This window comes from Lissotriton helveticus, chromosome 4_1 (assembly GCF_964261635.1).
Source record: "Lissotriton helveticus chromosome 4_1, aLisHel1.1, whole genome shotgun sequence".
NCBI lineage: Eukaryota > Metazoa > Chordata > Amphibia > Caudata > Salamandridae > Lissotriton > Lissotriton helveticus.
The window spans coordinates 2,021,264,258-2,021,289,993 of record NC_136063.1 but is presented as its reverse complement, the minus strand read 5'-3'; the positions used below and the strand labels follow the sequence as shown (position 1 = coordinate 2,021,289,993).

At 46.9% G+C, this 25,736-nt stretch overlaps 1 protein-coding gene across 4 annotated transcripts in view; it reads right to left on the bottom strand.

Moving 5' to 3' along the window:
• MTM1 (myotubularin 1) overlaps nt 1–25,736 on the bottom strand; it is a 739,022-nt gene that overhangs the window by 179,454 nt on the left and 533,832 nt on the right. For all 4 annotated transcript variants that reach the window (XM_078688643.1, XM_078688645.1, XM_078688646.1 and 1 more), the window contains exon 11: nt 4,322–4,528. In XM_078688643.1, coding sequence (XP_078544769.1) covers nt 4,322–4,528 — 207 coding nt within the window. The remainder of the gene's footprint in view (nt 1–4,321; nt 4,529–25,736) is intronic.

Here is a 25,736-nt window from a genome sequence, read left to right as displayed (position 1 = left end):
CAATATTCGTACGATCCTAGGGACAATGCAACATGTACGTCAGGAGAACAAAGCGTTGGCGGTTTTTCTTGACATGGAGAAGGCCTTCGACTCAGTAGAGTGGCCCTTCATGCTGAGAGTACTACGTAAACTAGGTCTGGGGGAACCCTTTTTGCAGATGATAGGAGAATTATATTACAAGCCCACAGCGAGGCTACGTCTGGGCGATCGTGTTACAGAAGCATTTGGGATTAGTAGGGGTACCAGGCAGGGCTGTCCACTATCGCCCCTGCTATATGCGTTGGTTGCGGAACAATTGGCATGCGCGATTAGGGAATACCATAGGTTCGAGGGGATCAATTTCCCAGCATATCAGATTGGTATTTCTACATATGCAGATGATACGCTGTTATATGTCCGTGACCCCGAAACGAACCTCTCCTCAGTGCTCAGAGAGGTGGTAAGATTTGGGGCTCTCTCGGGACTAAAAGTGAATTGGAACACGTCAGTTGCGTTCCCATTAACACCAGTGACGGTACAATTTGAAATGGAGTACCCGATTCAGTGGACAACTGACCCGATCAGGTATTTAGGGATTCACCTTCACTCTGACCTGGACATATTAGTGCGGGAAAATTACGGGGTCGCTTTTACAAGACTGGTCGATGACGTGGACATATGGTGTAAGTTACCGCTGTCCTTAATGGGAAGAATTGCCATCATGAAAATGGTGGTATTACCTAGGTTCCTGTTCCTGTTTAATAATATCCCAGTAGTCCTATCCAAGGCCTTTTTCAAACGCCTGACTCAAGTATTTATTAAACTAGCCTGGGCCGGTAAACAACCCAGAGTTCAGTGGAATGTCTAGATACTCCCCTATGAGTTGGGAGGGCTGGGCGCACCGGACATGGAAAGCTATTACAGAGTTGCTCAGGCGGCTCACCTGCATACGTGGATTCACAGGGATTCTACAATCCCACACGTGATTCTGGAGCGATTGTTTGCAGAGCCTGCTCCTTTACCGGCTACTGTGTTTTACCCTGCTGAGCGCAGTATTGGTAAACAGGACTCCATAAAGGTCACGAACCACGCATGGCATGCGCTCTTATGGGAAAGGGACGGTGGACTGCTATACTCCCCACTTATGCCGATCGAATGGGCAGTGTGGATTGCCCCCTTGAAAGAGAAAGGTGTCATATGTGCACTGAATAAACTGGGCATCGCAAAAATGGAGGACCTCTTTGCAGACGGAGTAGTAAAAACCTGGGAGCAGATACTATCCCCGGATATTGAGGCCACGCTATTACTGCAATTTCAGTTTCACAGGGTGCGCAGTGCGCTATTAGGACTATTGGGCGCGGATCTGGCAGAACCGCCGGAGATCCCGGAACTCACATACATGATTAAAACGGCAGCCCCTCAAAAGTTGGTTACAAACTTAATTAAGATAGGAGTACAACAAAAGGAACTGCAACACTCTAAGGCCAGAACAGCTTGGCAACACGATTTGCAAATGCAGATAGACGATGAAATGTGGAAATACTGCTGTACAAGCACGAGAAAGCGGTCTCTTTATGGAAGGCATAGGCTGATCCATTTCAAATATTTGCAGCGTGTATATTACACCCCAGAGAGACTGCATAGATATGGGCTTCGACAGTCTGCTGAATGTGAACGTTGCCATGCACAGGAGGCAGATTTCATGCATGTGGCGTGGAGCTGCCCGGGTGTCAATACATTTTGGAAAGAAGTGTTTTCGAAATGTGCACGATCTTACAGATAGAAATGCCGGCTAACCCTGCACTGGCACTGCTGGGCTACTCCAAGCCCCTTCCGGTTGCACTGAGACGTCTGGCAGATATAGGTTTTTTGATGGCTAGGCGAGTGGTCGCAGTGTGTTGGATGAGGGGCCCGCTGCCAACTAAGAGGAGATGGGCAAGAGACATGTTGTATTGCAGCACGCAGTCGGAAACGTACAGTGAATTGCTTCCGCCTATGAGTCGGCACAAGAATTTCTGTTGTCTGTATAAGACATATTTGAGTATTGGAGAAGGTGAGGTCACAACACAGGGTGAGATGCATGATGGACAGGAATCGCACACGGGAGACCAGGAGGGTACAGCACAGGATGAACAGGAACCGATGGAGCAGGGGATGGGGCGGGTGTAAAAGGATAATAACCAACCTTAAGAGGTATAGTGAGAGTGGGAGTTCGAAGCAATACGTTAGCCATTTGATTTAGCAGCACTGTGGACAGAAAGGGAGCGCTGAGTGGTATGAACTTGATTGTCGTAGAGGGACAGGCCACAGTAGGTATGTGGGTTGCACCCTAGGATGGAATCTATAGGGTGGTAAGTAAGACTACTTTCAGGATGATGAGATGAGATGGTGAGTGTCTGGCTAGTTGAGGGTGGGGGGGGTTGTTGGGGTTAGACCTTGTATACTTGAGAATTAGATACTGCTTTAGGCCTGCATTTTTAGTGTGGTAGGAACAGCAATCATTGACAAGATGCTAAACGCCCACAAGCAAGGAGAGTGAGACAGGTCCGGAAAGGCGGAACAGTAGATAAACCGGCAGTTATTGCTCTGTATGACACTTGTCTGCCGCCGGACCTCCGGGGTGTCGGTTGATTGGCTGTGTATAATGTGACCAGATGATACAGATTTGATGACTATGATTTGCTGCCGGCCTCCGGGTTGTAGGTTAACTGCTGTGTGATAAAATTACTAAGGAAATAAAGGTTTTTTGAAACTTAAAAAAACCAAAAAAAACCAAAGCCAATCGAAAAGGGCTATTAAATAACTAAGCCCTTCCCACAGAAAAACCTTACCAGGCCAAAGAGAACATAAATAAAAGGGCATTAGACATGTTAGCTTATAGAGGACCAACCTGCTTCTGGTCACACTAGGCAACTAACCTGGACCAAAGTTCTCAGTAGAAGGGCGACGGTCAACCAAAATCACATTTAGCGCTTCCATCAGAAGATTAAAGCCTCTTGGATGGTTATGCTCAGTTTCTAGGTATAAAGGTGCAGAGAGTGGAGGTTCGATTGCATTACTTTGCCCTGTTGCTGGAAACCAAATTGAAGTGCAGATACAGAAGGTCAGCAGTTCTGAACGTTGGGCCCTCATGGCACCATTCGAAGCTACTGAAATCAGCAGCGTTTTGGGCGCACCTAACTTTCTTCATGGTCTGTAGGATCAGCTGCACAGAAATAAATGTTTAAAAGAGCTACAACACCATCGAAGGTAGAACAAGATTCCTACAGAGACATGAAGAGAAAACTCTTGAATGTAAAGGTAGTGAAAAGATCTAGTGAAGGCATTCCCAACTGGGCAAACATACCCAGTCCAATTCCAGATGTAGAAGCTACTGTGATCGATAAAACTACGCTTGCTGCATCAGTCTACCCTGAATTAGAGGGATCTTACCAAGTGTTCGAACTTCAGAGTTATCTGCTGAAGTTTCATAACCGCCAGAGCTGCAGAGGCTCCCAGACAGAAGGCATGGGAGCCCATGCTGCCCTGCTTGTTGCAGTACCATACGGCGGCTGTGTTGTCTGACAGCAACTGTATCGACATGCCCTCGATGGAAGGCAGAAAGGTAGGATGGTGCTGCTCCCTGATCTCCACGTTGTCCAGGTGTCCTCCCCAACCCAGAGTGGATTCATAAGTCAGCTCGCGATCTACTCCAGAGGAGAGAACAGCCTGTCACCTATCAGGTTGACATCTGAGATCCACCACAGAAGGAGCTGCCATGCCTCGTTAGATATGCAAGTCCTGTCCATGAGGTGAGGATTTAACAGCTGATGAATTTCCCCAATGTGGAAAGCTGCTCAGGAGGCAACAATATGAACACAGAAACAGGTCTCTCAGCCTTGGGTGAAATTTTCCTGAGCAGCTCAAAGCAAAATTTCAATCATTATTTCCAACTCTCATTATTTCCAACTCTTTCTCGGAGATTCACGTAAATTGAGTATTCTGCTTTAATTGGTATTTTACCAGGTTTGTTGCAAAGCCATTTTCCCTGATCGCACAAATGACTGATCTTTTCACACTAAGGCAAATAAATGTTTCAGTGACCTTCCTTTTCTAAAATATATATCCAATTTTGTAGGCAAAATCTTAATGGCTTTAAAGCAAAGTGATGTCAAATTTCTGCCTAAATATTTTGATTGGCTCTTACATGCTTTAAATTATCTTACCTAAAGCCTTTGTTCTTATTTTTTTATGTTTAGATGTGTTTTGCTATGCGAGAAAACAAACGTTTGAGATCAGCATTGACAATTAGCTAATATTTCACAGTTAATACAACAAATTTAAAAATAAAGGTCATGCTTACGGATGAAAACTTGTGTCCAAAGCTTATCCATTCTTTTTGTACTAATACTTCAAAACCCAGCAATGTCCTGTAGTAGCTGTCCAGCATTAGCATGGCCAACGAGGTCAACTGTGCTGTCCTATCCCAGCCATCACTGCAGTGCACCAATACAGAACTTTTTCCTGAGGAAACTTTATCAGCTACTTGAATAGCTCCTGTCAAAACAAGCTGATGAAAAAAAAATACTATTTTAAAGAATTCACAATGTAATGACATTTATTACAGAGAATTTGAAGGTAGATACACAGACTACAATTTAAAATAATACATTTTAACAACCTGCACACGGTGAGTAGGAACAACTACATCAGTTAGAACAAACATTACAAACAACCTAATAGTACAAAACTGAAATATTTTACTTTATTTAGGCTGTATCTTTGCACCCCTATTGTATAGAATATCTTCTCATGAAAAAGGGAACAAGCTAACAAATATTCCGGAGGCACATAGAGCTACTCACTTCTTGCAGCTCCAAGACATGCACATAGGTATGGTCTCTAATAAAAAATGGTCTTCCTAGTCTTAAAGTGCTATTTTAAATACAGACTGCCTGCTCAAAAATAATATTGATATTCTTGATTTTATCGAACAGGATAGTTGGGACTTTATTTCTTGCTGAAGCCTGGATAACTGATTGTCCAGGCGAATGGTATGGTGGCCACCTTTAAAAAGATGTCATAGGTGGTTCCTCTCCCAACCACATAGACCTTTTCAAGTAGGGGTAGAAGATTTTAGTGGCATTCCTGGTTTAAAGTCCCCCTAATGCTACTGAGTTTCTAGATGATTTTAGTGTTTTTGTGAGTGTTTGCTTACTACAAGATTACTAATTCTAGGGGATTTTATTTTGAGGATGGATGACCGGAGGATCCATTAGCCAAGGAATTTGAGGATGCTCAGTCTTCTTTTTTTGCTGTTGCATCACATACGAAAAAGGCCACTCTCGACCTACTTTAGTCTCTTACTTGCAGATAGTAAAGTTGCAGATCAAGACTGGTATCTGGTCTGATCACCGTCAGCTATTGTGGGATATTCCCTGGCTTGATATGGGCCCTCAGCCCTGTGACAATTCTTAGCCAGAGCCTTGCATTCTTAATCCAGAGGACTATTCACCTCAATGGTGTCCTTTTCTGCACAGCCTTACACGTCTTTGACCCACAGAACCCCACAAAAAGCGGATTGTCCTCTAGATAGTCCTTGGTACGATCATTGTTAAACCTTTTTTTGGGGTCCAACCAATAAAGTCTCTCCTTCTAGTTTGAGGGGTAAGGTAAGGCAAAGATGCTGGGGCAGTGATGGATTACCAAACGTAGAACGACGTCACAATGTTTGACAAGAAGGCCACCTGAGTTTTCAGCAACAGTTTGTTCAGAAAAAAGATGATGTAGGGCGGTTGTACCAACAATGCCTTAAGTTCACCTATGTAAGGAGCTGAAGTGACTTCAATGGGTAAGACAGCTTTCAAAGTCAGAAGACACAAAGCACAGCTGTTGACAAGCTCGAAGGGAGTACACAAGAGAAACATCAAGGCCAAATTAAGTTCCCATTGTGGTATCACAAAACAGGTGGGACGGAAAATGTGTTAAACCTTTAATAAACCACATCACAATAGAGGATTTAAAAGAGCATTGTGGTTTGATAAATACCCTTTAATAGTGCACATAGAATGGGCTTGCTGGACCAATGACAAAACAAACAGTAAAACATTCAACAGTATGGCTTGTAAAGGGTCTGTCTTGCAGATTCCACACCAAGCCACACATCTGCCCCAGGGCCTGGCATTAGTGTACGTCCTTGAAGGATGCTGTGCGGCAAGGATGACATCCACCACTTTGCATGGCAAATCAAATGCAGCTAACAGCCGCCGCAAAATCTCCATGTATGGAGGTGTATACTGCACAGTTTCAGGGAAAAGGACTATGCTCTGCTGCTGCAACATAAGATCCTACAAAGGTGGTAGCCTGATCGGAGGACAGATGCTCATGGCCTGAAGCTCCGGGTACTAGACTCCCCCGCCAGTCCAGAATTACTAGGATGGCTCGGGCAAGTTGTCCCCAGACCTTTTTTAGAATTTGGGGAAGGTGAGACAGGGCGGAAAGGAATACAGTGTTCCATTCCTGCCAGACTGCATATCTGATTGAGTCTCCCTGCAGAAACTTCAACACACAAATCAACGGACACTGCATTCAAAAATGGTGAAAAGATCTAGAAAGGTTCTCTTCACTGCCTAAAGATGTCCTGTGCCAACTCAGAATGCAGACACCATTTGTACTCCACAAGATGCCAGAGATTGAGCTGGTCCACCCAGGAATGCAAAGATATCCCAGATTGCTCATAACCAGGGAAATGCCTTCATATTCCAGCCAACTCCATAGGAGCCGGTCCTCCTGGCACAGGACCCACTGTGCCCTGCTTTCTGCAGTACCATATGACAGTGGTGTAGTCTGTGAGAACATGCACCAGCTTCCCCACTTTGATAGATGGTAGGTAGGCATTCAACACCAGATCAGATGAATGGCCCGATCCTCCAAACATATGTAGGTGGGTTTCCTCCAGAGACCAGAGTCCCCTGAGCTCCACCTCCCCCAGGTGGACACTCCAACCCAGCCGTGAAGCATCGGTCTCCGTCAGCTCTGGGTTCGGAAGGAAGAGGAGGGTCTTTCGCTGGTCCAATTGAAGCTGATCAGCCACCACTGTAGACCATGTACAGTCTCCTCCAAAATGTAAATGGCATCCGACACGTTTCCTTGATGAGGGCCCATTAGGACTTGAGATTCCATAGAAGAGCCTGCATATGCCACCTGGCATAGTCGTTAAAGAGGATGCAGGAGGAAGCATAGCTTGAATGTCCTGGACTCTTTGCAACAGGCAAAAGGGCCTAAACCGTACCGTACCCAGGACAGCTTCAATGAAAGGAAACCTCTGCAAAGGGGTCTGGTTCAACTTCGGCCCGTTGATCAAGAACCCCAACAATGTTAGGAAGTTTCCTGTTGTCTGGAGGTGGTCTACGATCAACTGTAGGCAAGTCTGCCTTTAACAGCCAGTCGTCGAGGTAGGGGAAAACTGGTATCCCCAACGTTCGATAAAAAGTAGCGACAACCACTGTCACTTTTGTTAAAACCCAGCAAACTAAAAATGCTCTTGGCCTCCTTTCAACTGCAGGTAATGTCTGAGAGACAGCAGTAGGAGTTTATGAAAAAATGCATCCTGCAAGTCCAAGACCATGATCCAGTTGCTGGAATCCATGCCAGACGGAACCTGGGCCATCATGAGCATTTTGAATTTGTCCTCCTCTAGAATAGCATTCAAGAGGGTGAAGATAGGCCAAAGCCTTCCATCCTACTCTGAATGAAGAATTAACAAGAGTAACAAGGTATCAGTATTTCAGAGTCCAGATCCTTCTCAATGGCTCATTTGTAGAGTAAAGCTCACACATCCTGCATTAACACTCCCCTCTGATGTGGAGGAAAGTGTGGGGGTGCAGAAACAAACGATAGGGCATAGCCACCATGAACGATCTGGTGGACTGTCAGATGTGATTAGTGCCACCTTGGGAAAAGTGCTGAATTCTATCACCCATAGGGTATTGTGCACCACTTATGGCAACCAAATGAAGCTTGGCGGCTGTCTCTGCAGAAGAGGGGGATTGGGAAGACTGATTCTCAGGATGACCTGAGGGTTGCCTGCAAGATTCATGTCTCCGTTCCCAAAGGGACAGGGGTGACTACACTAAGTAACGTTGAATTGCCTAAACTGGTAGAATTGGGTATGGCAGCAGCCAAAAAGCACTAGGAGTGTATTATTGCTCTACTCTGCTTGAATCAAGGCAGAATCAAGCTTTCTCACCAAATAGAAATAAAGGAATTTAGGGTACTTCACAACTTAAGGGAATGAAGGAGCTGTATGGGGATATAATCAGGAACTCTGTTTTAAGTGGGTAAGCTTTATGTGATAAAGGGACATTTGAGTATGCAGGCATTTTTCAGTTATCTCCACCTCTGCATGCCCTGCTGGGGTCCCATTAAGGCTAAATTAGTGTTTAACCCCTGGGTCATGGGGGGGATTCCCCAGATATACTGTTAACTGATTCTTAATGTAAAGCATTGGGATTTTATCTTTTTCTATTTGCACATATATTGTTTTTATGCTGCCCGTTGTATCTTTTGGGTAAATGCATTTTAAACTGTTCTCTCACACTCAGGCTGCCCCACTGCCTGTCCTGTATTGGCGGGGCAAAGCCAATCAGGTGATAGTGGGAGGAGTCTGTAAGAACTCCCGGCCCCATTTAAACAGGCGGTGTCACGGACGCGAATTGTTTATAAAGCATTGGGATTTTACCTTTTCCTGTTTGTACATATATTGTTTTTATGCTACGCCCTGCATCTTTTGGGCAAATTGCATTTTAAAACGGTTCTCTTGCTTTCACGCGGACATGTGGACTCTGTCCTGCAATGGCTGGGCAAAGCGAATAAGGTGATAGTGGGCAGAGTCTGTAGGAGCTCTTGGCCTCATTGAAACCAGCGGTGGAGTGAATGCGTTGCAGGTGCGCCCAAGGCAAGCCTGTCTGCAACCGGCGCCGGAACACCTTTTCATGTGGCAGAGTTCAGCCTGGTAGGAAATAGTGCTATTTTTACATGTACACAGTTCTTTCCTAAAGTTGCTTTCACTTTGTCATATCGACGTTCGACACACAGTTGCATTGGATTTGTTTCTTGGAAACTTTGACCTTGCTAACACAGAGAACTTTGTGAGAACACTATCACACTGCCTTGGCATTGTGTACAAAGCCCTCAGGTGCGATATACAAATGGCGACAGCTACCTGTGGAATGACAGCCTGATCACAATCTTGGCGCAAGGCAAGAATGACTTTTTAGGTTGAGCCTAGCGTTGCAGCGCATGCGAGGCTTGCTGTATAAGGGTATGCATTAGAAGTGGTGTGGAAGCCCCGCCCATATTTTTCATTGGCTGGCGTCATCGTCCAGGGTAAATGCTAGCTTCCGATGAAAAACAAATTATAAAGTTAGAACAAAAAGCTATGCCACTGATAGTGAGGTCCACGTCACAGCGCTTTTTAAAACTAGGCTTTTGATTTTATTTACGCTGTGGCGCCCTGCTCCGTTGTTATTGGCTCATGTAATCTCCTTCCCCGACCAGCTTGCTCCTCCAGTCACACCACAAAAAAACATTAAGAAAGCCAATAGATTTTGAACAGGCAACACCTATCGGCTTTACCAATGCTTGTTCTATATATAACCTTTCCCCCCCCCCCCAAGTATAATCAGAGGAGTCACTTCTGCTGACTTCGAGGGGTCCCTGCATGCTGAAGTTTTTGCCCAGGAGCTGACGGATATCTCTGTGAGGGGTGTCCAGTTCATGACCAAGACGGGGTCCTACACTTTTACCAAGCAGTCTGCACCTGGATGAGTCGATCCTACCTAAAACTCAACGGAGAGAAAACGGAGCTAATGGTGCTAGGCAACTCCTCCCCAAAAACCATAGACTATGGCCCCCTTCTCTTGGCCCTGCCCCCCTGCCCAGGGATTCCATCAAGAGCCTGGGCATATGGCTGGACTCTTCTCTGACCTTCGGTCACCAGGCCACAAAACTAGCAGCATCCTGCATGGGTATCATCCGACTCATTCGGAAGATCTTACCTCTCCTCCCTCTCAAAGCCAGACAGATTATGGTCCAGGGTCTCATCCTCTCCCGGCTCGACTTTGGCAATGCTCTCTATCTAGGCGCCCCTGAATCCACCCTGAAAAGATTGCAGGTAGTCCAAAACTGCGCGGCTCGTACCCTCCTGCGCATTCCCCGCCGACAATCAGTGAGATCTGAACTTGGAACACTTCACTGGCTACCGGTAAAAGAGAGAGTTAACTTTAAAAGCTTGTGCATTGCCCACCGCGCCTACTGGAGAAAAGGAGCAGCCCTCAACCACACCCTGATCACTCCCTACAAACCTAACAGACAGCTGAGATCCTCGCTTGCCTTCCAGGTCGTCATCCCCAGATACAAAAAAGAAAGAAGCGGAGGCAGATCGTTCTCCACTAACGCAGCAAGGCTCTGGAACTCACTACCTCTTCCCATCCGGTCAGAACCGGACATCCTGCTATTCCGTAAAAAACTAAAAACTTTCTTCTTCAGGAAATAATGGCAGACCCACCTACCCACACCCTTTTCAGTTATAGCGCTGGGACGCCTGCGGGTAACTATCGCGCTCTATAAAAACACATTCCATTCCATTCCATTCCAAGTAAAGGGGTGGGATCATCCAGAAAGGGGTTTCTTGGCAGACCATACATTTACACCGTAGAAAAGTAGGTTAGGGTTAACATCATAGGAGTACGCTAGAATGTTATAATATTGTATATGAGTGCATATATAAGTTGTTTTAAGATGATGGTGGAAATCTTCGTTTTATTCACAGTCTTGACACTTATAACTTTTATCATCTTTGTCTATTGATCATTGCAGCATATATTTTCTACACAAGAATCACTTTGGTTCAATAAATATTGAAAAATGTCCCTTTGTGTATTCTTTGTTTATTTCGCTGAGTGAAATAAAGCATGAGTGTCTGAACGAAAGGTTCTAGACCTGCAGTACGGTTCCTGATGTAAAAGGGTTGTCATGTTCAGTAGTTGCCAGAACTGTCCGCTCTCTGTCTAGATTAGTTGGTCTAATGGTGGCACTGTGAGATAGCTGGTCTAAGGCACGACATACCCTCCTGGGGTGCATGTTATCAGTCTGGCACCATCCTAAGTTCATAATGTTCACAAACAAGCATTTCCTATTGATTAGTGGAAACTACACAACACCATTCTCAATGTATTACCTATTCAAGGGAATCTGTGTTGCAATATAAAACAACATTCCTTCCTGCCATGTACTAAATTCTATTTTAATTTAGATGTTAACTATGAGTGCCATAATTCTATATATTCCTGCGGAGCTAAGCCGCTCTTAGCTGGGGCAGAGTTCAATCAGAACCTCCCCAGATCTATTTCACCTAGTGATAATAGTGTCACAAAAGTTAAATGTCCACTGATGAATACCTAATCTGTTGTGAAAAAAACCCGAAAACGATTTGATTATCTTGACTCATATGGACCAGAGATTGTCTTCTTAGACTTCTTCGCAGACTCTTCTTCGGACCCGGATTTAGCCATTTTACTCCCTATGGGCTATAACATTATTAGGCCGGACAGGGAAAGAAAGCAAGGTGGGGGTCTGGGGTAATATACCACGTTTACTTCAATCTTGCGGGACAACTGGCCAAGATAAAGGACTGTGAAGCACTCTCCTTTAAATATAAAGAGGATAAAAATTCCATGTTTCATCGGCAGCAAATCTATAGACCTTCAGGCCCTAAAAAGCAATTCTTGGAGGTGTTGAACAAGCTCCTTGAATCAAGTATTCAATTAGTGAATTAAATCATTGTTGGAAATTTCAATTTACACTTGGAAGATGTGACTACCAGTGGAAGATACCTTGCCACTCACAAGGTCGGAACTTATCGCAGTAAGGTTTAGCATTTATTATAGGGCAGAGAAACCAGCCATGACAAACTTAGGCCAGGCCAGATTAGTGCAGGCTAGGAATAAAGTCAATAGGGAAGATTTTATTAATATTCCAGATTCCTCTCAACCATTGCTGAGGGGCAACTAATGTGGCTCCAGCAGGATATAATTAATGGATTATTCAGGCAGCTGGCGCGATGTGTCCCCTCATCTCACTACACATTTAAATGTTATCAACAATACAAGCTCTTTTCCAACTGAGTGGAAGACAGCCTCCATTCTACCTGTACTTAAGAACCCCACTTTGGATCCTCAAGAGGAAAAGAACTATCATCCCATATCATGTCTACCCCTCTATGCAAATAGTTTAGAAAAACTCATCAACTTCGACCAAAGGGGAACTTGGATGGAGCTCGATTCGGCTTCAGAAAGGTCCACATAGTGATCAGGCACATTATGGACAATTGAAGCAAAGCTGCTGTGATCCTATTGGACCTATTGACGGCCTTTGACACTGTTAGCCATTCGGTCCTGCTGCAAAGGTTATCGGAGATAGGAATTGCAGGCTCAGCTCTCAATCTTTTGCATTCATTCCTGTCAGATAGAGAGCAAACAGTCATGTTAAGAGACTTTGCTTCCATTCCCTTCTCTTTGCTGTGCAGTGTACCACAGGGGTCGTCGCTCAGTCCCACCGTATTCAATATTTATGTGGCCCACCCTTACAAAACTTAATAGATCCTTTGGTTTTTCAACCCCCTCCTACACTGATGACATATAAATTGTGGTGTCTATCACGAGAAACATTGAGGAGGTGGCTCAAGGTTTTATTATTTGTATGCGAGCAGTGGCTAGCTGGATGGGCAACCCCTGCCTCAAGTTCAATACGGATAAAACTGAAGTACTTCTTTTTGGGATGGACTCTTCCTTTTGGAGAGACACCTGGTGGCTACAGATACTGGGACCTCTCCCTATCCCAGTTCCTAAAGTAATAAATATTGGAATAATCTGGTTTAGGGAACAATCAAATAAACTAACCAATATTGTTTTTCATCAGTTAATAAGTTTGAGGAAAATCTTGTCCTTCATTCCAAATTATTTACAAAAGACATCGGTCATTTCACGGGTCCTTTCAAGACTAGACCACTGCAATGCCTTGTATTTGGGAATGCAGCAGGACTCAAGAAATTCCAGAGAGTTCAGAATGCAGTTGCCACGCTGCTCAAAAACATCATAAAATTTGACCCAGTTTCAAAGGCTTTGGAGGAGCTGGATTGGCTCCCCATAAAAAAGAGTGTGTAATTTAAGACACTGTGCACTGCTCATAAAGTGCTCCTTGGCTTTGGGCCAGAATAGCTTAAGAACAAGTTGTCATGGTATGTCCCAGGAAGAAGTCTTCGTTCAGAGACCTCCAAAAGGTTGGTTTACAAAGAATTGACACGGTCTTGTAGGGTGGCAGAGGTGTTGTACATTCAATCTGCAAGCTTTGGAACCTGCTCCCCTGGCACTTAAGCCAGATGAATCTGAGGGATGATATTCCGGAAACCGTTTTAAAGATGGCTGTAGGAAAGTGGGTTTCTGTTGTAGTACCTAATGCAATGGGACAGAGTGTGCCCTGGGTCCTTGAAAATCAGGTTGGCACAACTCTGGCCTACCTGTAAGCCCTTTGTAAGAGGTACCTATGGTACCAAGGGCATGGTAGCCAGGAAAGGCCTCTGAGGGCTGCAGCATGATTTATGCCACCCTCCGAGACCTCTCACCACAAACATGCACCACTGTCACTGCGGCTTGCATGTTGTGGTGCAGCTAAAAGTGAAAGGTCAACATGGCACACATTACTGTGTGCCATGCCTGCCCAGCACTGCATGAGGCCTGGGTAAGTCACCCTTAAGGCAGGGTGCCCTATACCTCATGCCAGGACGTATCTTCATGAGCAGACGGGTCCCAATATTATCGAAGGCCATTCTTAGATATTATATGTGGCCAGTATAGCCATCCTGAGTATATGGTCTGGAAACTGGTCATTATTAGTTTCCTATCACTATAACGGGTTTACTTGAATACTGGGATATTTGGTACAAAACATCGCAGAATAATAAGCCTGCACTGATTCCAATGTCAGATTTTTTATTCCCTGCACTCACGGGTCCCTTCTAGAGTGGACCCCTGAACCAAAAACCAGCCACTGGTGGGTTTCTGACTGGTAAACATGTCTGCTACCACAAGACAAGTTTCTGGAACCCTGAGGTGGGAGCCTTCGCTCCCAGGGTCCAGAACCCAAGCCTGTGCAGAAGTGTTCACACTTCCCCCAGGTCAGGAAGAGTCATCTGTGGCAGGTGAGCTTCAAAGGCCTTGCCTCCTTTGCAACGCGAACCTCAGCTCCCTTCCTATCCCTCCCCCTTTTCAGTGGGAAGAAAGGTGGGGAAAAGGAGAACCACCCAGAAGGTGTGTCACCTCTGCCAACCCCACCCCTCAGGTGGGGGAAGGAGAGGTGAAGCCCACTCTTCAGTGCCCACCATCTTGCAGATGGCAAGCACCCTCCAATCAAGGATACGGATGGTGTCAACCCCCTCACGTGGGGTGAGTACCCTTATGGTGTAGTCACCCTAAGGACAGTAGCCCATTGGCTACAACCTAGAAACCTCTAAAACGCCCCTAAAACAGTATTTAGGGGGGAGCCCAGAACCCAGAATTCAGATATGACTCAACAGGAAGAAGGACCGAAGAGCTGTGATGCAGAGCAGAGGACGACAACTGGTTTGGCCCCAGCCCTACCGGCCTGTCTACTGTTTCGGAAGCCCTGCAAGCGGAAACCGGCGAGTCCAGCAGCCAGAAGCCTCCAAGAACCCATGTGATCAAGAAAGACTCTGATCTCCCGTGGTAACCGGATTTGTCAAACAGCAACCCAAGCCAGGACTCCAGATCCAGCTGGAACTGCGAGTCATCACCACTCTGCAGCAGACACCCAAGGCCCGAGTCCAAGTGCCCCAACACCCAAGCAAGGTACCCCCGGTGATCCTGACTAGGGATCCAGCGTTGGACAACCGCTTCTGACCTTCTCCTCGACGCCTATAGCCTCATCCTGAAGGGTCCCCCGATCGCGACCAGAACCAGTGAGAAGAACCAGACATCTCAATCCGCAGCCCCCCAGAGCCCGGCCGATGGTGTCCTGCTGTCCAGCAACTCTCCAACTTCAACCTCCAGTCCTTGGTTCCCTTCTTCCAGTCTTCTATCTTCGGCTTGTAGACTTTTTTCTCGACCGCAATCTCCATAGTAATGCTATGGGCTCCAACACACGGCCTATGCACCCTGCCCCCGGCTGTCCCTGTGCAGCTGGTGATGTAATTTTGGTGCCCTCCCCTTAACTCCAGGAGCTTGCCTCCCAAGACCGAGTGGCCTGCCTGTGAGCAGCCCCCAACCAAGGTGCCCCCTAAACCCATTGGCTAACATTGGTGCCCTGCACTTTGCACCCTGCACCTGGCGCCCTAGTGCCGCTGGTGGTGCACATGGATTGCTAACCTGAACCTTGGGGAAACTTGGTTCTACCCTCCAATACTCAGTTACCAAAATCATTTACTTACCTGCAAACAAGCTTAACACTTCGTTTTCTCCATAGGATTAAGTGTTAAACCTGTTTTATACTACAACAAAAGTAACTTAGTAATACCTAAACTGTGTTAGGAGTTTGTTTCACCCCAAACTAGAAAAGTAACTACAAAGTAATCTAAAGTATTAACAAGTATTCTAAAGGGTCTACAATCCATTTATTCAACTGCAAGGTAATTTGTAGGCCTCTACAAAACCAGTACACACTGTATATTGAAAAGTATCATTGAATGGAAAGTATCCCTTACCCACTACGAAGTTAATCCTGGTTCTAGTAATAAAATTCACAAAGTAAGAACTTTGTATACAAACCATTGGTCTGGATTCAGTCTGAGTGTGTGACATCATTTCTTGTATACACAATGGGGCTGTCCCTAGTTTGGATTCCTATAGATTCCTACATGCTTCATTATCGGCTGTCCTCGCCCTCTAAAAACTTTGTTTGTTAGAGGGCGGGCATACACCTTAAGACAGGGATGCACTTCTAAGGCTTAGTGGTGGTCCATGAGATAGTGAGAGGTGATCTAAAAACCATTACATTTGTCAATAAATTAATTTTATTCGGGGAGCAAATGCATGGTATTAAAAGAAGTGAACAGTGATATGGGACTTTATTTTCCCTCCACCGTTTTAATTGTGATCAACATGTTTCTGCTTACGAGTATCTAGCTCCCTGGTCAGTATAGTACTGGTGTGAGTGTTTCTGTAGGAGAAAAGGAAACAAAAAAGACATACATGGAGGAGGAGCTTCGCGGGCCTCCAAGATAGTCGCGTGAGCGCAGAGCTCCCCGGACCCGTGCCACCCCTCACGATTATCCTGGCACCATCCTGATTTCGACGACGGCCTTTTGTTCGCTTATCCTCGCTGATCATTGAACACTTCGAAAAATCGAATTCGGACGCCGGGGTCCACTTCTGCATCGTCTCTGCTTTTTGAGGCCCACCCCGTGGCGGACCCAGGGACTCGGATGCGGAGCAAGCCGTGAAGTAGTTGATCAACAATGGCTGCGAGGGTCCCCTTCGAGTCGACCCCTTCTGACTTTCGGTTTCGATTCTGCTCCCGGCTTTGACTGGCAGGGGTGCAGTCTCTCACCACCATATGCTGGCCCGCTGTTTTCCTTCCTGCATGGTACTGACCCGGCTGCCTGTTTACAACCCGGCTCTTTTGTGCCCGAATTGCTAAGTACCAGTCTTGTTGGCTATCTGGACACTTTGCGCCCGGCCATTTTCTCCAGGTCGCAGGGAACCCTTCGGGGTCCCCCCTCCAAAATGGCTACCGGGCAGCTTCTCGAGAAGCGCAAGACCAAAGCACCTCTGCGTGGAGGCCAGAACCAGACCAACATCATGGATCACTACTCGCAGGTCAAGGGGTCGCCTGGCGCTGCTGGCCGTGTTTGGGATGCCGGTAAGACCCTTTTTCTAGCGTCCACGGATCCATCTTTGCAGGACGTCATGGGAGCCATAACCAACATGCAGGCCTCTATGGGACAGCAATACGAAGCTCTAGCTTCTAAGATCGACATGGTGGCCATCGATATCACGCTGATTAGAGCGGATCTCTCGAAGACCAACGAAAGGGTCGAGTCACTGGGCTTGAAGACCTCTAGTCTTATTACGGATGTCACGGAAGTCCAGACTGAGATTGGCAATCTACGATCCTCGCATGATCAAATGGCTCGTCGTCTCGAGGACTACGAAAACAGGGCCCGCCGCAACAATGTGCACCTTATTGGTGTTCGGGAGACTTCAGATAGTTTGGGGATTGACCTCCTGGTTGAGGACCTGATTGCCAACCACCTGTCTCCCGCTGGACTCAGCAAGTTTTTCGCTGTTGAACGTGCTCATCGTATTCCCGGAGGGAAGGCTAAGCCGGGTGCTCCTCCGAGACCTATCATTGCCAGGTTGTTCCATTTTCGAGACCGGGATGCGGTTCTACAGGCTTCGCGGGATAAAGGCCCAGTACATTTTGAAAACGCTTCCGTTTCCTTTTATCCTGACTTTTCGCCGCTCGTACAGAAGCAGAGACTTGGATTTCAGGGGGTTAAGAGGCGACTGTGAGACTTGGGTCTTAAGTACTCCTTATTGTTCCCAACCAGACTACGGATTGAATATCGGGACGAGTGTTCTTTTTTGACTGCCCTGAAAGTGTCAGTGACTGGCTTGACTCCCTGCCTACGAGACATGAACATACCGGGCACCCTGGAGGCGCTGACGGAGGTGTGGCTGAATGAGGACTTTGCCTGTGGATCCCGGCACCTGAACTTTCTTACTGTATCAGCTGAGTTTGGACTTGGGTCCTTGTGGGCCTAGCTTTGCCCGGGGGTGGCGGGGGGTGAAGGGACTCTACCTCCTCCTGGGTTCTTAGCGTAGTTTAGTTTAGTTATGGGGCGACAGGCACACTGCAAGTTGGGGTGGCTTTTTAGTCTCACGCAGGGGTGCAGGGTGGAGGGAGTAACCTGGTTGAGTTGGAGGGTGGAGGGGGGTGTTTGTGTGTTCTTGTTCATTCACGAGGCAATGTATTGTTTTTTCCATTCGTATTGATTGTGGTGTTCTGTGTTGGTACTGCTCTTTTTAATTTTCGGGGATGGGGGGCGGCGAGTTGAGAGTTTTATCCTGGAATGTCAATGGACTGGGGGACAGGATAAAGCGGAGTATTGTTTTGCGATTCGTTAAGCGCCATTCCCCCGACATTGTCCTCCTACAGGAGACACACTTAATAGGCAACGCTTGTCAGGTGCTCAATAGACGTGGCTACCGCTTGGTGGCCCACGCGGGGATTACTTCTGGGTCCAGGGGGGCTGGTATTCTTGTTCGTGCCTCTCTCCCTTTCGCAGTTGATGACGTTAAACTTGACGACAGGGGGCGATATGCGGTGCTCACTGGTAGATGGGAGGGGAAGACCTTGTCCGTACTTTCGGTTTATGTTCCCCCGGGCCTGCAGACTTTAACCTATGCTGACCTCTGTAAAGTCCTACTTGATCTTCCTGAGGGACTCTTGATCTTGGGTGGGGATCTTAATTCGGTTGTCTCCGGCACCCTTGATCGCCATCCTCCCAGGGACCTACCCAGGGCGCAAGGGTGGCTTAGTGATCTGTTGGAGACCTTCGGGCTGATTGATGTCAGAAGGATGCTACACCCTACACAGCTGCAGTACACTTTCCACTCTGGGGCCCATGGCAGCCTGTCTAGATTGGACTATATTTTAATGCCAGCGGTCCAGTCTTCCTCTGTCAGAGAGATTCGTCAGCTCCCTAGGGGAATCTCAGATCACTCCCCCGTGTGGCTTCGATATGAGGTGGGGGCGGGTGGTGAGGGTAGAGTAGCTCCTATTAACCCGTGGAACTTCCAGAATCCTAAGACCCGCTCGAGCCTCGTTAAAGCCATCGAGAATTACTTTGATGATAATGTGGGGTCTGTTTCCTCTGCAGTTTCATTGTGGGAGGCTTTTAAAACTGTTGTACGTGGTCAGTCATTATCTCTTATTGTTGCTGCTAAAAAGGCTGCCAATGCGGAGGTTGTGCACTTGGAGTCGGAGATCGCTGATTTGGAGGCCGACCTCCGACTAGGCGTAACCTGCGCCAAGCTGCACTCCCTTGCTTTGAAACAGGCGGACTATAAGGCTCTTGTTACTGATGCGGCGAAAGTGATGTATAGGGAGCAGCAGGGACGACTGTATGATGTGGGTGATAAGGCGGGTAAGTTACTGGCGTGGTTGGATAAGAAGGAGAGAGTGAATCGTGTGGTCCCAGTGATTGAGAGGCTTGATGGTGAGTGCGTCACTGATCCTGTTGGGATCGTTCAGTGCTTTGCAGATCACTTTGTGACTGTGTACACCTCTGTTTGTGATAGGGATGAGGAGGATTCCCATTTGCTGCTGCGTGATATCGCTGTGCCTCGCCTCTCTGACGTTGACAGAGACCTCATGGATGCTCCGCTCGCAGTCGATGAAATCGCGGTAGCCATCTGCTCGCTCCGTTCGGGCAAGGCGCTGGGCCCCAATGGTTTGCCCATTGAACTATACAAGCTGCGACCCGACAAAATGGCGCCCTATTTGCGAGACATGTTTCTCGAGGCCCTGGAGTCTGGCTCCCTCCCTCCCGACCAACGACTTGCTACTATTGTTGTCATACCCAAGGAGGCTAAGCCTCGGGATCGTTGTACATCTTATAGACCTATCTCCCTGCTCAATACCGAACCCAAAATTTTGGCTAAAACGCTGGTGAATCGTCTAGTCACTGTGATCGGAGACCTGATTCATCCGGATCAATCTGGTTTTATCCCGCACCGCAACACCGCTTTGAACTTGCGTAGACTCCACGGGGTTCTCGCGAGAGCTGGAACGCTTACTGAGCCGGCCATTTTGGCTTCACTCGACGCTACCATGGCCTTCGATACTATCGAGTGGCCCTACTTATGGGCGGCCCTCTCGAAATTCGGGTTTGGGCTGGGCTTTATAGCCTGGGTGAAACTTCTTTATGAGAGTCCCCTGGCCCAGGTAGTTGTTAACGGACGAGTGTCTTGTGTTTTCGCGCTGGGACGGGGCACCCGACAGGGCTGTCCGCTGTCCCCTTTGCTCTTCGCCCTTGCTCTCGAACCACTGGCGGAGTGGCTCCGTTGGGAACCTTCTATGCGGGGTATCCGATGGTCCCCTGACTTTGAGGATCGTGTCTCGCTATACGCGGACGACATCCTCCTATATCTCACCTCTCCTAAAAAATCCCTCAATGTGCTATTTGATGTTCTTACTTCCTTTGGTAAGAACTCCGGCCTTGTTGTTAATTGGGCCAAATCATGCGTCTACGTTTTGGCTGGAGATCTCCCTCCACTGCCGCGTAGATTTCCGATTCAAGTGACAGAGACCGGTTTCAAGTACTTGGGGATTTATGTTTCCTTGGACCCCTCCAGGCGTTATGAGCTTAATTTGTTACCCTCCCTTCAGCGGCTCAAGCTCGATGTGGCTCGCTGGCGTAAGTTGCCGTTATCGCCCCTCGGTAGAGCGGCGCTCTTTAAAATGATGTCTTTGCCCCGCTTTTTGTATGTGCTTCAGAATTCTTTTGACCCGATTGCCTCCGGCTTTTTCCGTGAAGTTGAAAGCCTACAGAGACAGCTTGTCTGGGATGGGCGTGCTCGTATCGCCCTTCCCAAACTCACGCTTCCCTGGTACGATGGTGGAATAGCCCTCCCGGACATCAGACGTTATTATTGGGCGTCTCAGTTAAGTGCGATCAATCATGCGACTTACGCCCCTGGTCCCTCCCCGGCGTTCTCCATGGATAGATTTATCCTTCCGGGAGGGACCTTTAGCAGAGCGTTTTACTCCAGCGGTCTCCGCGGAGCGCTGACTGGTCCCACCAGGATTGCTGTGAGAGCGTGGCGTGACGCGAATGCGGCCTTGGGCTGGTGCGGTAGATTTTCCCAGGCCACCCCCTTGCATGATTCGGAATGCTTGCGCCATCTTTGGAAGACAAAAGGCTTTGATAAATGGGATATGATTGGCATTAGTAAAGTGGGTGATTTGTGGTTGAAGGGTACTGTTAAGTCATTTGACGTGCTGCGTGTGGAGTATGAGCTTAGTGACTCTGAATTCTTTCGGTATGCCCAGATCCGCCACGCAATATTGTCTGTATTTGCAGCGGGCTCCGACATTCCTGAGTCTTCCCCCTTGGAGGACCGCATTCTAGATGGCCCTGTGCCCGACAGCACGATCTCCCTAATTTACAAAAAACTCATTAATAACAGGGCTGACTTGCTGATCCGCCTCCGGGCCGCGTGGTGTTCCGATGGGCTGTAATTGGACGATGAGGACTGGAAGTCGGCTCTGTCTTCACCTAAAGAGGTAGCCATTCCTGCTCGCTTGAGATTCGTCCAGCTCAAGATTCTTCATAGAGTGTATGTCACGGGGCCTGGTCTGGCTCGGATGGGGTTTTCCTTGGATGGGCTATGCAGGCGTGGCTGTGGTGTGTCTGGTTCCTTTCTTCATATATTGTGGGAATGTCCGGAGGTGGTCAGGTTCTGGGCTCGAGTGCATGACGTCATGAAGAATGTTACGGGTGTGTCCCAGCTGCCCGAAGCCAGGCGCTGTTTGTTGAACGTTTGGGAACCTAACGATTACACTTCAGCTCTGGTACGTGGGCGACCCTTGGGAATATGGTTGCTAAGAGGGACATTGCCCAGCTCTGGGGCTCACATAGACCACCTACCCTGTCCACGTGGAAAAACAACATGGACTGGTGTATGCTCCGGGAGAAGACGGTATACCTTTCCCGTGGACGTCCCAAGAAATGGGGTCGAATTTGGTCCCAGTGGAACGCATGCCGGGGCAATATATGTACTCCCCCTCATGATCTGAACATTGATGTGCCCTTGTCCCCCTAATTGTCATTCACTTGCTGTTTCTGGTATTTAGTCGCTTGTCTCCTTGCCTACCCCATAATCCCGCTTTATTTGATTGTAATGTTTCAGCTGTAACCTTGAGCTACGCCTGCACGGGCCCAGGACATGATATTATTTCTTTGCCTTGTGAAGTTTAGTTTTGTTTGTATCTTTGTTTTTTCTTTCAATAAAATTTAAAAAAAAGAAAAAAAAAAGACATACATACCAAAAGTGTAAATATATAGTAATGGCACAGTTGCCTTTCATACGTCACCACACTTACTGCGCGCGTGGTGTAGTCTATGTGAGACACGTAACAATCAAACGTGTCATCATTAGACAAATGAACGAAATGACAAGTAGGATAGTAATTCAGGATAAGAAGTGGACTCTAGTCATTTCGTTCATTTGTCTAATGATGACACGTATGATTGTCACGAGTCTCACATAGACTACACCACACACGCAGTAAGGGTGGTGACTTATGAAAGGCAACTGTGCCATTACTACATATTTACACTTTTGGTATGTATGTCTTTTTTGTTTCCTTTTCTCCTACAGAAACACTCACACCAGTACTATACTGACCGGGGAGCTAGATAATTACGACCTCCAACCCTCTAGTGGTAGATCCTTTTTGCACTACGTGTGAAGAGGCTGAGCCAATGTTTGGAAACCCTTTGGTCCTGACAAATGCTATGTACCCCTCGGGGACACGTAAGCAGAAACATGTTGACCACATTTAATACGGTGGAGGGAAAATAAAGTCCCATATCACCGTTCACTTCTTGGAATACCATGCATGTGCTCCCTAAATAAAATTAGTTTATTGACAAATGTATTGGTTTTTAGATCACCTCTCACTATCTCACTTGCCATCACTTAGCTTTAGAAGTGCATCCCTTTCTCCAGGTGTATGCCCGCCCTCTATCAAACGAAGTTTTTAGAGGGCGAGGACAGCCAATGATGAAGCATGACACCGGCCGGTGTGTGAGGCCAGTCCGTCATTTTTTATGAGATGCCCCCACTGGCGCCGTATCACGAGGACACTCTGTAGGAATCTATTGGAATCCAAACTAGGGACATCCCCATTATGTATACATGTAATATTGGAGGCTGGCTAGTCCCTAGGCCCCGTGCCTCTAGTTCCCATCCTCAGCAAGGCCTGGGGCTAGTGTGTGTGACTGACATAATTTCTTGCCTGATAAGCCTGACTGCTCAACCACACTATCACAAAAGAGAGTAAGGTATTATCTACTTTAGCCTCTGCTATACCTCTGGGGATCCACTGGACTCTGTGCACACTATAGCATACTTTGGTATAGTATATACAGAGTCCGCTTCCTACAATGGCTTTTTCCTCTTTCCATGTAGATGCAGTGCATACAGTTGATCTTTCCAGTTAAAGTCACTAGCGCAAAGACGCCCTAGGGCATTTGTTATGCTGTATGAATAATAATATATCAAATATTAATGCCCAGATCCTTTACTCCCTACATGGGAATTTGAAGTGTGAGAGATGGAAGACAATGATAGCAAGAAGTAAAGATTGCCTCCAGAATATTTGCGATCCCATCTAACCTAGACTTATTCAATAATTTTCATAAGACATTGTTCGCCCACCCCAAGTTGTGGAGAACGAGATGTAACAGTGATGCCAGGTGTATGAGAAGTAGGGACACTGAAGGCACCTTTTATCATGTGGTCTAAGAGTGCCCATCCATACAGGGATATTGGAGATTGATTCACAATGCACTGGTAGCTATTCTTCATACCCTGCTCGACTCAGACCCTAAGGTGGCGGTGCTGAAAATTATGGATGGTTGGGCTGAGGGAAGAGCACAGAGGACTCTGGCTGGAGTGTGATTTCTGGTGGTAAAGAGAGACATGACTAGATTCGGTGCAGTGAGAACCCACCCCTGATAGAAGACTGGTACTGTGATAAGGATTAATGTACGGCTGCTGACAAAATGGCAAATAAATGGAGGTGATGCGCCGGAAAGCTCCAGACGAAGTGCGATCCATAAATGCTTTTGCATCATATATTGCCTGTGGTTGCTGGCCCTCTCATTATTCAAATATACAGGTAAAATTATATTTACATACATATGGGGGCTTGCCATGGGTTGGAATACACACTGAGATGGTTATGTTTTCTTTGACATGCTACAAAATAAATAAAACAGTTAAGCTAAAAAAAAAAAAAAGAATTCCACATCTTAGGTGGATGAGATTTTCAAATGCAATTAAGTGTCATCAGCCCAGAAGTTATATGGGGTGTTAGTGTGCAGGAGTAGGGTACATTTACAGCTTGAAGAGGGTGGGAGAAAGACTAAAAACTTGGAATGCTCTTTAGAACTTTAGAAAATGGAGACACAGTAAGAGGCAGCTGCCCATTTAAAGGCTTTGACAAAAAAGTTACTTATTTTTTATAACACATTTTTATGGTAGATATACAAAGTTTTGCAGATTCCTTCCCTTCCAGGCTTCGGACTGATCCAGAAAGTTTTTCACTAGCACAACCAAAGGGCTCATTTGGCTCCAGCTGCATCCCCAACTTTGGACATGGTAACACTGGAGTATTATTATACCCCAACGGGCATGCTGTTGTCAGTTCTTTAACTATTTCCATACCCCATAAAGAAGTAAGGAGAGAAAAAGAGACCAACGAAAAATATAGCATAAAATGTGTTTACCTTTCTTAGGATTTTATTAGTAACACCACCCTCCTCATGGGAGAAGGGAGGATAAAGAAGAAACTCAGGAAGATTGTGTATCCACCAGAAACATATTTACTGAAGATAACCTTAACTTTAAATTGATGCATCTCCTGCTGATTCCTCACCTTATGAAAAAATCCAAAAGCAATACCTCTGTGGGAGGTGGGGAGGAGTAGTGCCTGTTAACCAAGGAAATCATTAGGCGCACCTCAGGAAAAACACCTGTCACTGCTTGCCTGAGATGCGAATCAGTAGTGCTTGGCAAAAGTGTGGAAAGATGAGGCAGATGTCGGCGAACAGAACACTCCCCTCCCTACCTCGAAGAGCGCTGAAAAGGTAGCTAGGGCTCCAGGAGAATGGACATGAATGCCTCTGAAGGTTCCTTATTGGCCAAGGCATAGTAGACAGATTGGCGAAAAGGAGCATCTGGTCACCATCTCACCTTTCTAAGCTCCGGTGATATCCACAATAAATTGATCCTCCAATCTGTCCTGATGAGCGAGGTCAATGTATTAGGAGACTACACATCTTGGGTGTCTATACTCTTACTCCTCATCCTTTCTTAGATGTGGAGGAGGAAAGAAAGATGGAGGCAAAATAGAATGGCCATGGAAAATGCAGAAACCACCTTGGGTGAGAAAGACAGGCAGGTAAAAAGAACTAATAGGGTAGAAAACTGTAAGGTGGACCTGTGAAAAGGTAGGGCCGAATTCAACCAAGAACCCTTCAGTATTTACCCGGCGTTAGTCGCCTCTCATACCATTCGAGATTACCAAACAAAGAGGCAGGCGCTGGAGACAGGAAGACGAGAAACAGGAGTTTATTCCGACGGAGCAGAACACGTCAAATCAGACAACAGGGTATCTTCTCGAGGTGCTCTAACCGCATCTCTGAGGCCTGGCCTCTTATACACAGGTTTATGGCTTTATTACATACACTGCATCCGTAACGTTTCTTTGAAGGACAGAAAAGACATCCTCGGAATCCCCGGTCCAGGCCCGTTCCCACACACATCTACAGTAGAGTTCCCACCCCGATCTCAGCATGTGGTGGTTATCGCGCAGCAGGACATTCCGCTGGGAACGGGGATGTGTGTGATCAGTCGGATCTTCGGGGTGCGAAAGCATTGATTAATCCCTGCTCCTTTGATGTGAGGCGA